Below are 12,213 nucleotides of genomic sequence, written 5' to 3' on the forward strand. Positions count from 1 at the left end.
CCTGGTGACTGTGGGCACATCAAGTGACTCTTTAACAAGCACAAGACGTCCAAGAAACATTAAAAAAAATAACCAGCAGAGGGAGACAACGCCCATCAAAATATGGGAGCCAGCAGGAAGCGCTCCTCAAGTAGGGTTGTGTTGTGTGTGCAGTATGTTATTGTGATTGCACTGTCGGAGCCAAATGTTTGGAAAATTCTTCCCGTCCGGATGCGTGCGTGCGTGTTGTGCACGCGCTGAGAGTGCAGGTGTCACCGCAAGGGTACGAATGTCATATCCATTTGGAGATTTATGTATCTGTACCCTAACCGGTGGCGCAGATTGGATTTTGGAACTTCGTGGTACAGGGACTAAAACATTTTCTACTACACAGTGTTCCCTCGTTTTCCGCTGGGGTTATGTTCCCAAAAAAATACCCGCAATAAATGAAATCCGCGGACATTTATTATAAATGTATTAAGGCTCTGAAACTCCTTACCACACAGTTTACACACTTTTCTCATTGAGGCATTTACATTTTCTAAAATATATTTCTTGTTTAAACATTCTCAATGTTCAAACCTTCATACATTTACATTGCATTACCGTAATAAAAAATGCATGCAAAATTGCACCCAAAAAAATCTGCGAGACCGCGAAAAGTGAGCCACGTTATACCGAGGGAACACACACAAATATATATATATATATATATATATATATACACATACATATATGTACATATATATATATATACACATATATAGATGTGTGTATATATATATATATATATATATATATATATATGTATATATATATATATATATATGTATGTATATACACACAACTTTATTTTATTGATGTAAGAACAAGATAAGGTAATTTAGAAACAATAAACATAGTAAAACATTCCATTGCCATGCGGTGTAGAAAGTGCTTTAAGATCAGTCCATTTACTATTACAGTACAATAGAAATAGTGTGCATAGCTGCAGTCGTCTTCTTTCTTTGCGTATGTGACACTATGTGTCCATAAGTATGGAAAAAATCAGTGATGTGATCGCCTCCTAGTAAACAAAGCATGGCTTGTTCAACAACGATGCGTTTAACAAAGCCTGCCTGGGAAAACAATGTTGAAAAATGAGCAACATGAACACAATAAAACCATACACTTTTACTGAATACATAAATGTGTCGTTCACTCGAGTATGCACATGAAAGTATGTCTGATTGTCAGCAAGTGCAGTGAAAAGTTCAGCCAACCTGCGAGTTATTCGGAATCCTGATTTTTTTTTTTTTAAGGGACATTTAACAAGCTGAACAGTCAAAAGTTTTTTCCCCCAGCGTGTCTTCTTGTGTGCTTTTTTAAGTTGCTTTGTGTAGAAAAGCCTTTATCACATACAGTACAGGCAAAAGGTTTTTCTCCAGTGTGTTTTCTTCCATGCACTTTTAAATGTGCCTTCTGTCTGAATTGTGTGCCGCAAACTGAACAGGCAAAGGGTCTCTCCCTAGTGTGTGTTCTTAAGTGCCTCGTTAAATCTTGATTTGTTGAAAAGGTTTTATCACAAACTGAGCAAGCAAACGTTTTTCCTCTAGCGTGTGTTTGTGTGTGGTTAGTTAAATGTCCTTTCGCGGAGAATCTTTTATCACAAACTGCACAAGCAAAAGGTTTCTCTCCAGTGTGTGTCCTTAGGTGACTTATTAAATCTAGATTTTGAGAAAATGCTTCACCACAAATTGAGCAGGCAAAGGTTCGTTCCGCACCGTGTGTTCTCGTGTGTGCTATTAAATGTCCCTTCTGAGTGAATGTTTTACGACTTACTGAACGGGCAAAGGGCTTCTCCCCAGTGTGTATTCTTGTGTGTTTTCTTAAGTACCATTTTGTAGAAAACCCTTTATTACACACTGTACAGGCAAAGGGTTTTTCTCCAGTGTGTGTTCTTTCATGCAATTTTAATTGTACCTTCTGTCTGAATTGTGTGCCACAAACTGAACAGGCAAAGGGTTTCTCCCCAGTATGTGTTCTTAGGTGTCTTGTTAAATCTGTATTTTTATAAAATGTTTTACTACAAACTGAGCAGGCAAAAGGTTTTTCCCCAGTGTGTATTCTAGTGTGGCTAGTTAAATTCCCCTTTGTGCTAAATCTTTTACCACAAACTGAGCAGGCAAAAGATTTTTCCCCAGTATGAGTTCTTGTGTGCTTTGCTAAATGTCCCTTTGTGGTGAATCTTTTACCACAAACTGAGCAGATACAAGGCTTTTCACCAGTGTGTGTTCTTGTGTGCATTGTTAAACTTGTCTTAACAGAAAATGTTTTCCCACAATCTGAGCAGGCAAAAGGTTTTTCCCCAGTGTGTGTTCTTGTGTGCATTCTTAAACTTGACATGTCAGAAAAAGTTTTTCCACAAACGGAGCAAACAAAAGGTTTTTCCCCAGTGTGTGATCTTGTGTGGCTTGTTAATTGTTGCTTCGTGGTGAATGTTTTCCCACAAACTGAGCAGACAAAGGGTTTTTCCCCAGTGTGTGTTCTTGTGTGTCTTTTCAAGTTTGACTTTTTCAAAAACCTTTTTCCACACTGAGAACATTTCCAGTGTTTGCTGTCAGTGTGACTTGTCATATCACCTTTCGAGTGTTCATCATCATAGTCAGAAGAATGTGACGTCATGTTGTCACCAACTGAAAGTGGAGCTGAGAGGCCGTCTGATTGCGATCCTCCATCATCTTCTTCAATCTTCACAATGACATCAGTCAATGGAAACTTGGTGATTTCATCCTCCCGCTCTTCTTCTTTAATGTTTAGAGTCTCTGACTCCTCTTCCTCTTCAATTTGTGGGGACACTAGCTCCTGCTGCTCAACAACAAAATCTCCTTCATTGAGGTCTGCAGGACACAAGAAGACAAAAGTCATGGATGACCCTACCGTACCTGTACCTTTTTATCTTTGCAGCGGTTATTTTGCAGTGACTGACACAAATTCCCCCAGCACTATTTTGCCATAAATCGCGCAAGAACTACAAATTCTAAGCCAGTGAATGTGTACCACCTTACATCAGGGGGCGAAGCGAGGCAGAAACCATGCGCAGTGCATGGAACCTAGTGAACCAACCTGCGGCGTGTAAAACAGTTCGTGGTTCCAGCATACCAAGCGCGTCCAGGGGGCGACGTTGTGGTTTGATGTCTCCTTTAGTTCCACAAAGCTCCTCCTTGTACTCTGCTGTTTTTCTTGCACACATTTCACTCCCTTGATCTCTTCCTAACCAGGTGTCGCTAACTCGCGTCTCTTTGTTAGCGGCTAGCAAGCTAAGCTACATTAGCCAGAGACGCTTAAACGTACACCGGGACGAATTTCATCCGGACACGAAGATCCACTTTCATTCCGTCCAGTAAAGTAGTGAAGCACGTATTGTGTCGAGGCTTTTGTCCGGTTAGTAGTAATAGGATAAAAATGATTTAATGAAGTGCGTGTCTAAGACAGTCAGCGGCGCCTCCATAATTTTCAGTAAGCATGCACGCACAACCAGTCGGCTGGCTTTTTTTTTTTTTAATAGTAAGCTACAGCAACTCAAATAGGACAAAATACAGAGGTAGCGCCTGTAGAATTCAAGGGACAAAACATTTTTGTCCCTTGAATGTGCTGATGATAAATATTGGAGCTGTAGTAGTTAGTTGCTTACCATTGCTAGCTACTACAGCAATCAGATTGACAAAATGTGTTTCTGTTGATTTTTGGGGAACTTTTTTTTTTTTTAACATTGGTCATTTTGGTTCCTTAAATGGCCCCAAATTGTCAAAAATGAGAGATATGATAAATGTTGGCGCTGTAGTAAAATGTAATTTGTAGACTGTAGGAGTGAATATCGAACATCGAACGCCAAGCCATTTTTTTCTCGCTACAGCCTTGAGATTATGCGCGCAACATAACCCATCATAGGGGTTGCGCTCATAAACATTTCTGTCACGTAATAGCGTAAAACGTCATTCATAGTTCCTGCCAAGAAAAGAGAATTGCCTCCGTGCGTTGCGAGCTAGCTTAGCTTACAAGCTGCAAGGAACATATTTTAGGCAGGGGACATAAAGTGTGGCTGTGTGAAAATGTGTAAAGTAGAAATAATGAGAGATTTGTTGAATCAGCGACTAAGTGCGGCCGTGGAAGAAATATTTGTAGTTTTTGAAAGAACGATAGCCGAGTACGAGGAGGAACTCAATTTGGTTGTCCCCTCGTTCCACGAGACAACACATACTACGTCACTTGTTCCGTATGACGTAGCCGCCCCCGCTACCCACCAGCTCCGTCTCGTACACGCCGCCTCAAACGGCTTCTTAGCGAGTTGCTGCTGTCAATCACAACCAGACCACGCCCAACCCTCCCCCCATTCGCAACCCAACGGTGCTCCAGGCAACACCACCTTTAAGCGCCAATTTCAAATCTTAGTGAGGGGTGGAGCAAGAGTCTGACTTCCTGTTGAGTTATCCTTTAAAGGTCCCACATCAGGCAAAATGTACATTAGTGCGGTTTTAAATCACTGATATACATCCGCGGCTTGTCTACACCACACCTGGTACGCAAAAAGTCCTTCTTCGACCCTCTCTAGCTTTCTCCTATGGAAAAGATGTGCTTTAATCGGTCAGATTGAATTTCCGTGGCTTGGTGACGTCCCTACATCCCAGCCAAGGAAGTGCACTCGACCCCGCCCCCTCATTTTAGTGGCACCGCCTCTGGTAAAGGTTTGTCACAGCCATAGAAATTCTACAAACCGCGCCATGTTTTTCTGCTAGCAAACGCTCTGGTGAGAACAATGGCGAAACTACGTTCAGGAAGAAGGGCTTGCTCTATTCCTGACTGCACAAATGAGCATCGCAGTCTTTTCCTAACTCCGTCGTCCGAGTCTTTGAGAAGACAGTGGATTAAGTTTATTTTTCAAGGAAGTGTAAAGACAGCAGTTCCAAAACTGCTATATGTGTGTGCTCACCATTTTGCTCAGGACTGCTTTGTAAATGAAAGCCAGTTCAGAGCTGGATTTGCAACGCGATTAAGACTAAAGAATGGATCCGTCCCGACGGTGCGCGATGCGACTGCAGTCGTGGAAGATGTAAGTTTTTAACATTTTATTTTGATTTACTGTTGAGCCTTCTTTCCCATCCTCTCAATTTGCTTTAGCATTGCAGCTAACTGTTGTAAACTAACGCTACAACACCGTCTCTGTAGTAACGTTGCGTTTAAACGCAAATGTAATGTAAACTAAGTCTGGACGTTACTCGAAAGCTGTGCGAAAAATGTGTTTTAAGAAATAACCTCAATTTCGGCATGGTGATGATCGAACTCACTTCGATTTCAGTAATGGTAGGTTAGCCGCAGCAATTGAAGCTAACCTGAGAGGTGGATGTGTCTGCACAATCAAGGTGACAGCCTACTTTTAGACACCAAAAGGCTTTTTGAATATGCACAGTTTTGGGGTTTCTAAAAGATGGGCTTTTGTTTGTCTCAAAACTCGCTTCCCCCTCTCACGTTCCTTATTTTAACTCATTGTTGATAGTCAGCCTATGTCCAACTTTTTCTCATTGCAAGCGCAACAGCAGCTCACATCGATGGTGAGGGCTGATAGCATTTGTTGTATTTGCCATGTGCTCAGGCCAGCACATCAACCCCCAGTTTACAGATGCCAACCTTGAGAGACTTTGCCTGTCAGACTGACAAGAAGACACGTTCTGTCGGCACACAGCTGTCTTTGAAGACTTTTGGCGCTTATTACGGAAGTGCAGGTATGCAGCTACTTTCATTAGGACACATTTTCTTGAGATGAACTTGGTAATAAGTTACGTTGTATAATGCTTCTGTCTCTACTCAGTGAATCACTTTTTCTTTTTTTTTTCAATGTAATTTTGGTTGCAGGTGTACAGGGTACTCGGGCCTGCAGAGATTTTGGTGTATCCAATCATGCAGCTCCATTCCAGTTTTCATCCACAGCAGTAAAGCGACCGCTGAAGAGAGCTCGCATGGATCTGGAGGAGGAGCTAGAAGAGGAAGATGCTTTAGAGAGTAGCTCATCAGTAGTGGCTTCAAAGGGGCTGGACTCAACCTTTGACCCCGCAGAATCAATTATGCCGTAAGTAACTCTCAGGGATGTGATTTTTCCGCTAATTCGCGGAATTCCGCTTTTTTTATCCCCCCCCCCAAAAAAAATATCCAATTTTTTTTTTTTTGTATTTCATTGTGTATGCACATGACTCCGACAGATAACATCTTCTGCTATAACAAAGACATTTGTGGTATGCTCTAATATGAGTTACTTTTCATTTGGTCATGATACAATTATTTGTTCATGAAATTTGAACTCTTCAACATTATTTATGTGTTAACTTAGTAATCACATTAGTTAGATATGATGATATTCTCAGTGATAGTTTTTAAAAGCAAAGGCAGTCCAATGTTTTTGAATGTGACTGATTTTGAGTTGACTAAAACTGCCATTTTATATGGGATAGTTCCCTGAGCTCCGGGGGGGGTTACGCCCCCCTTGTCCCCCCACCAGGGCACTGCCCTGGACCTAGCTGGGTGCCAGCGGCCCCCAGACCCCCGGCTAAATTTTCAGATAATTTCACTTTGGTCAAATCACATCCCTGAACTCTAGTCCGTGTCGTGAGTGTGCTTATTTCACGCATGTCATCATTTTGAAGCTTAACTCTGTGTAGGTAAGAAAGTGTTTCACAGCGATGGATGTGAGCACACTGCTACAAAGAGATAATGCTGCTAAATGTATTCACACACATTTTCCCTCTGTCTGATAGAGACGACAGATCCACTCCCACCCACCAGATGAAAAAATACATCGTTTATGAGAGCAATCTCATGGAGTTATTTGCCGCGTGTCGTGTTTGCGCACGGGCATGTCATCTGAAGACCAGGAAAATGGGGACCTTCCTGTCTGTCGAACAGCAGTGCCCGCATTGCGAGTATCGCAGACAGTGGAATAGCCAGCCTGTCATAGGAAGCACTCCGGCGGGGAACCTCCACCTGTCTGCAGCCATATATTTGAGTGGAGCCTCCTTCTTCAAAATGAAACGGGTAAATGATGAAAAGTTCATTTTTCCCACTATGGCTTTTACAACAATGTTACATGAGATCTAGTAGCTGGCAAATGTTTTTCCTAAAACACTTTCCTCCCTAATTTTAGGTCTTCGAATCAATGCACCTTCAATTTTTCCATTCTGACACTTTTCGTCGCCACGCCAGATCCTTTATTGAGCCTGCAGTTATTCACCACTGGCAAACGCAACAGAATGAGTTACTGCACCAACTCAGCCAGGAGGAAAAAGTCGTACTTGGTGGAGACATGAGGACCGACTCGCCAGGTTTTAATATTTCACTGAATAACACAATTCTATGTGCGTTTGTTTTTGAGTGGCGGGAAAAATGTAATTTAACTTTTTTTTTATTTTTTTTAGGACATTTAGGAACGTTTGGTAGTTACACAACAATAGACCTCAATACAAACACAATTGTGGACATGCAGTTGATTCAGGTGATGAGCTAAAATGGACTTTTAAAATATTTAATTACGGAAAATAATTTCATGACACGTTTTCTAAATAGAAATATTTTGTGGTCTGCTCTCTGGGGTACAGAGCGATGAAGTTGGTGGTCGCCACCATATGGAAAAAGAGGGCCTGAAGAGGAGTCTGGCATCGTTGGGTGCACGCGGCGTGACTGCGGACTGTGTCGTCACCAGGCCACATCCACAAATTCACACGTTTCTCATGGAGAACAAAATCACACACTACTACGAGGTCCGGCACGTTGCAAAAGGTACGTCTACTGGATTTCATTTTTTGCACGTGGCTTATTTCATGACAATAAATGTTTCTTGTAGGAATTTCAAAGCAACTCAAGAAGATCAGTAAGATGAAAGATTGTGAGAAGCTGCAGAAGTGGATGAAAAGCATAAACAGTCACGTCTACTGGACAGCGGCCACATCCGCCACCGGGCCCGAGAGAGTGGCAAAGTGGACCTCCATCCTTAATCATGTACTGGACATTCATGAACACGAGCAGCCTCTTTTTCCAGCCTGCTTGCATGAGTCACACCAGACGCGCGACAAAAACAAATGGCTTTCACCAGGTTTGGATCAAGTAAAAAAACATATATATATATATATATCTCAAGACTACCCCACTTTGGGAAACTTTTGGCATTTCAATGTAATTACAGACGCTCCCCAACTTACGAACGAGTCACGTTCCGAGCGATCGTTCGTAAGGTGAATTTGTTCGTAAGTTGCTTCAGTGCTGTATTTTGTATTATAATTTATGTTTAAAGAGAATACGTACAGTACTGTACTACGTATGTTAGAGCGAGAGACACACACACAGTATGTACATGTACGTAATAAGATAAATAAAATGAAGTTTAACTTACTTTTGGAAGATGTACTCGATGCTTAAGGATTTGATGGAGGAGGAGGAAGAAGAGGATTTTATATCATGAGAGGTTCTTCGTCGTCGCTGGAATGGGCTTCAAAAGTTACTTCCTCCTCCGTAACTTCAATGTAGGAAGAAGTTGAGGGTCGAGGAGAAGAAGATGAGGGTTGATGAGTATCTTCCTTGGAGGATTTACTAGAAACTGGCCGAAAGAAGCGACCTAACTACGATTGCACAGTTTTCTTCTTCTTTCATCATAAATGATGCGGTAGCACTGTATGGCATCATTCAATTGATTTGCAACCTTTGTGCAACGTTCAATATTTGGGTCTTGCTGCTCGAAGAGTGCGATGGCTTTATCTATGAGCGACAGGCGTTTCTTCTTCTTCCTCCTCCTCGACACGTTGCTGAGCCTCCGATGCTGGGTGAGCTCTCACAGCGCCAAGCGTCGGTATTAGCGGCGGAAAGAAGCACTACAGTACTCGGAAAAAGGTGCGCAATAAAAAATCAAATTTACAGCATCTCTTTCCGAACATTTTTTGACATGCGCGCAGACATGTTCGTATGTGCCGTTGTTCGTAACACGAATGTTCGTAAGTAGGGGAGCGTCTGTATTGTCATAAAAAAATATTACCTATGGAATTATGATTTTTGTCCTTCGCAGACACTTCGGCTTTCTACAGACTTGAGAAGGTGATTGCAAACAAAAGGATTCTCGAGGATGTCGCTAAACTTAGCCCACATTACCAGACTTCATCTTTAGAGGCATTCCAGAGTGTCATCCTTCACTTTGCCCCAAAGCACATTGTATTTCCATTTATTGGATTGCTATGCAGGTAAAATAGAACTTATTTGTCATTTTGTGGACGCGTGTCACCGAAAATTTCAGACATCTTTTTTTCTTATTACAGACTGTACTTGGCGGCGATGCATTACAATGAAAACGACAAGCGGCCACAAGCTCAGACAGACAAGGTGCACCTCCCAAAGGCATTGAAGGGAGAGTGTAGAGCAAAACCCCCGAAGATGGAGCAGACATTCCGTAAGAGTTTAATACCAAAAAAAAAGTCTGATCAATTATACACTTTTGAATGTTGCATCTATTATAAATAAACATTTCAGCAATAAATAGCTAAGAGGTAAGGCAAACGATATTAGAAAAGTGTCAGGCAGTACTTGGCAGAAAAAACTTTGTTTGAAAAATTAAAAAAGGAACTAAAATGTTTGTTTTTATATTGTGTAAAACAGGGTATGTAGTGGACATGATGGACCTCATCTTCAACAAGGTTTTTGTGGACCCACTTCCCTACACTGAAGCAGTCTTGGCAATCAATGTTCCTGACAATCAGTTTGACCGGCCGGACAAGCAGGAAGTCATCGACGGTTACGTGTCACTTCGGCCAAGCATTTTGAATCCCACGTAGTGATCTGTTCTTGATTTGAAGGATCACACAAACTGGTATGACGACCTTGATTCTGCGTCGCAGCACCAGCTCACCAAAGAGCGATATGTCAGGTACCTGTAATGACTACAAGACATTGGACAATATACTTGGTGTAGGAGTTACATACATTTTATTTACACAATTCATTTTTGCGTGCTTTAACATATGGCTAACACTCCCCTGTTTTTCCTCTCCTCTCTACTGTCTCACAATTCTAATACTAAAGTATTTGAGTAGTTGAAATTGTCAATAATGTCTGTCTCAGACATGTTCCCGTGGCTCGACTCCCATCAGACGCTATCACCATTAGTTCCTATTTCATTTTTGTCTGTGTGTGGGTGGTTGTAAATGGTTTTCTTGTATGATGTTTCCTCCGTTGATGTGACACCTGTGACGGTCTAAGGATACTGTGTTGCAATTAACACATTTAGAACATATCTGTAAATAATTCAATGCCAATAAATGTTTGAGTGTGTGTATACTGAAATGACTCGTGTCAATTATTAGGTTACATATACATTGCTTGCTTATTTAAAAAAAAAAAAAAAAAACAACAACGATATCCTGTTTCACACTTTATTACAGTTACATTTTTATACCCATTGAAGCAAAGCAGCAATCCATAAAACATTTTAGTTTAATTTTAAATCATAATATTTGGAAAAATGGAAACTACCGGTGAATTCCCTTTAGTCACAACGGACCCTAGTCCGCCTTATAAATTTGACCTGAACCGATTCAGGCTTACTGACTCCAATCCTGGATTGTCCACCATGCATTTAAGGTTCCCCTCAACCTCCCGCAGCCGTCTGCTAACCTACAAGATATTACAAAGTATAAATGGCATTATTTCTCAAAGATGTATGCAATAAATCAGCATCAAGACAAACTAGATTTCAATATTGATATCTTGACTCTACCTGTGGTATCTCCCAAGAAAAGAGCAGGGATACCCTCGGAGCAGGAAAATGTATGCTACATTTTCTGGTATTAAGTTTCCACAGGAGCATCTGTCAAAAGGGGGGAAAAAACAAATTCACCCGAATGAAAGTTACCAACTCAAGCAGAATATAAATAATATTCATTGTTATATGTCACTGATTAGTAATATGTTTTTTTTCTTCTGTACTTAAACGCTGTTTGCAGATGCAGAAAAAGTGGAGGATGTTGACGGGTTCAAGGAGCCGGACCCTCCGTTACACATTAAAGAAGACGAGGTGGAGGCTGATATAACAAAGTTGTCAGTGATCCGAATCATTGTGAAGAATGAGGCGAACAGAGAGGACGAGCCTCTGAGCAGCAGCTCAAGTCAACATGCGACCGTAAAAAGTGATGGAGACCACTGCCAAGGATCACAAGCAGAAAGCCTCTTAGCTCCACCATCAGAGGGTGATGACACAACAGTACGTTCTCCTTGCACTGATGATGAACACTCTCAAAATGATGTGACATACATTGACAACAAACATGTTAAATGCTCCCAATGTGACAAACTATTTTATGACAAGTCCAATTTGAACAGACACACGAGAGTCCACACAGGAGAGAAACCGTTTTCTTGCACAATCTGCGGTAAAAGTTTTAACCTGAAGGAGTCTCTCGTCCGACACACGAGGATCCACGCTGGGGAGAAACCATTTAGCTGCTTAGTGTGCGGCAAAAGATTTTCCATTAAGGGAACTTTGAATATTCATGCACGAACACACACTGGGGAGAAACCATATCACTGCTCAGATTGCAACGCAAGTTTTAGTTGTCATTCGGGACTGGGGCAACACATGAGACGACACACTCGCAGGAACGCTTTTTTAACAATACCCCCTCCGGCATCCATGATGAAAGAGGCGGGGCCATGAACTGAAGCCAGTCTCTTTTCCAGAAATGCTTCACACAGGACCTATGTTGAAGTGAAGAGAAGTGCTTTATTCTTGCAGACCACATCCCTGTCAGAATAATAGCACTTTGTCACCATCTTGTGGCATTAATGGGCAATTACTGCATTAAGGGGGTGTCAATTACTTAGATTTTCACGTTTTCAGACACGGACTCCCAAGGGTTTCAAGAAGGGCAAAAAAATATATATATATCGAAAAACACAAAAGTTCTCAGTCAGTAGTCAGTTTGCTGTACACCGACCACCAACAACAATATGACCATTCAACTATTGGGTTAATATCACCACTAGATGGCGAAAATTGCTCAGTTCTTTTTTTGTCATCCCTGAACGGTAATGACTGTTTTATGCAAGAGAGCCCTTTTCACTGAGGGGGGTCATTTTGTTGTTTGCTAACCCTTTGTTGTTTGGTTATGATACGTGCATTCAGTCTGTATTTGGTACATATCTAAATATATATATATATATATATATATATAT

The 12,213-nt window shown here is 41.4% G+C and overlaps 2 protein-coding genes across 4 annotated transcripts; one reads left to right on the forward strand and one right to left on the reverse strand.

The window, feature by feature from the left end:
- Positions 1-426: 426 nt before the first annotated feature.
- LOC144050375 (uncharacterized) lies at positions 427-3,520 on the reverse strand. 2 transcript variants are annotated; one of them, XM_077563541.1, is made up of 2 exons: positions 3,121-3,520; positions 427-2,858 (listed from the first exon to the last, which is right to left on the reverse strand). In XM_077563541.1, exons 1-2 carry the CDS (start codon positions 3,209-3,211, stop codon positions 1,303-1,305), a joined length of 1,647 nt encoding a protein of 548 aa, XP_077419667.1. In that variant the 5' UTR covers positions 3,212-3,520; the 3' UTR covers positions 427-1,302. The 2 variants fall into 2 exon arrangements, with proteins under 2 accessions (XP_077419667.1, XP_077419666.1); XM_077563540.1 differs by having other exon boundaries at positions 3,085-3,520.
- A 144-nt stretch (positions 3,521-3,664) lies between these two features.
- On the forward strand, positions 3,665-11,224 carry LOC144050370 (uncharacterized). Of its 2 annotated transcripts, XR_013293835.1 has the most exons (12): positions 3,665-5,068; positions 5,609-5,738; positions 5,869-6,082; positions 6,765-7,041; positions 7,151-7,328; positions 7,422-7,498; positions 7,602-7,782; positions 7,847-8,095; positions 9,059-9,230; positions 9,306-9,436; positions 9,643-9,910; positions 10,986-11,224. XR_013293835.1 is itself a non-coding variant. In XM_077563534.1 (11 exons), the coding sequence occupies exons 1-11, from the start codon at positions 4,775-4,777 to the stop codon at positions 9,816-9,818; spliced, it is 2,079 nt and encodes a 692-aa protein (XP_077419660.1). In that variant the 5' UTR covers positions 3,665-4,774; the 3' UTR covers positions 9,819-10,326. The 2 variants fall into 2 exon arrangements, 1 of the variants encoding a protein (XP_077419660.1); XM_077563534.1 differs by lacking the exon at positions 10,986-11,224 and having other exon boundaries at positions 9,643-10,326.
- Positions 11,225-12,213: the final 989 nt, after the last annotated feature.

This window comes from Vanacampus margaritifer, chromosome 4, assembly GCF_051991255.1.
Source record: "Vanacampus margaritifer isolate UIUO_Vmar chromosome 4, RoL_Vmar_1.0, whole genome shotgun sequence".
In the NCBI taxonomy this organism is placed as follows: Eukaryota; Metazoa; Chordata; class Actinopteri; order Syngnathiformes; family Syngnathidae; genus Vanacampus; species Vanacampus margaritifer.

What these genes read in the sequence shown, in the direction of transcription:
- LOC144050375 (XM_077563540.1), bottom strand. Translation starts at nt 3,211, where the DNA reads ATGTGTGCAAGAAAAACAGCAGAGTACAAGGAGGAGCTTTGTGGAACT. An exon ending in AACTGTTTTACACGCCGCAG is followed by an intron (nt 2,859 to 3,084) that starts GTTGGTTCACTA and finishes TGTGTCCTGCAG; the next exon opens with ACCTCAATGAAGGAGATTTT.
- LOC144050370 (XM_077563534.1), top strand. Translation starts at nt 4,775, where the DNA reads ATGGCGAAACTACGTTCAGGAAGAAGGGCTTGCTCTATTCCTGACTGC. An exon ending in CCTTCTTCAAAATGAAACGG is followed by an intron (nt 7,042 to 7,150) that starts GTAAATGATGAA and finishes CCCTAATTTTAG; the next exon opens with GTCTTCGAATCAATGCACCT. An exon ending in CATGAGGACCGACTCGCCAG is followed by an intron (nt 7,329 to 7,421) that starts GTTTTAATATTT and finishes TATTTTTTTTAG; the next exon opens with GACATTTAGGAACGTTTGGT.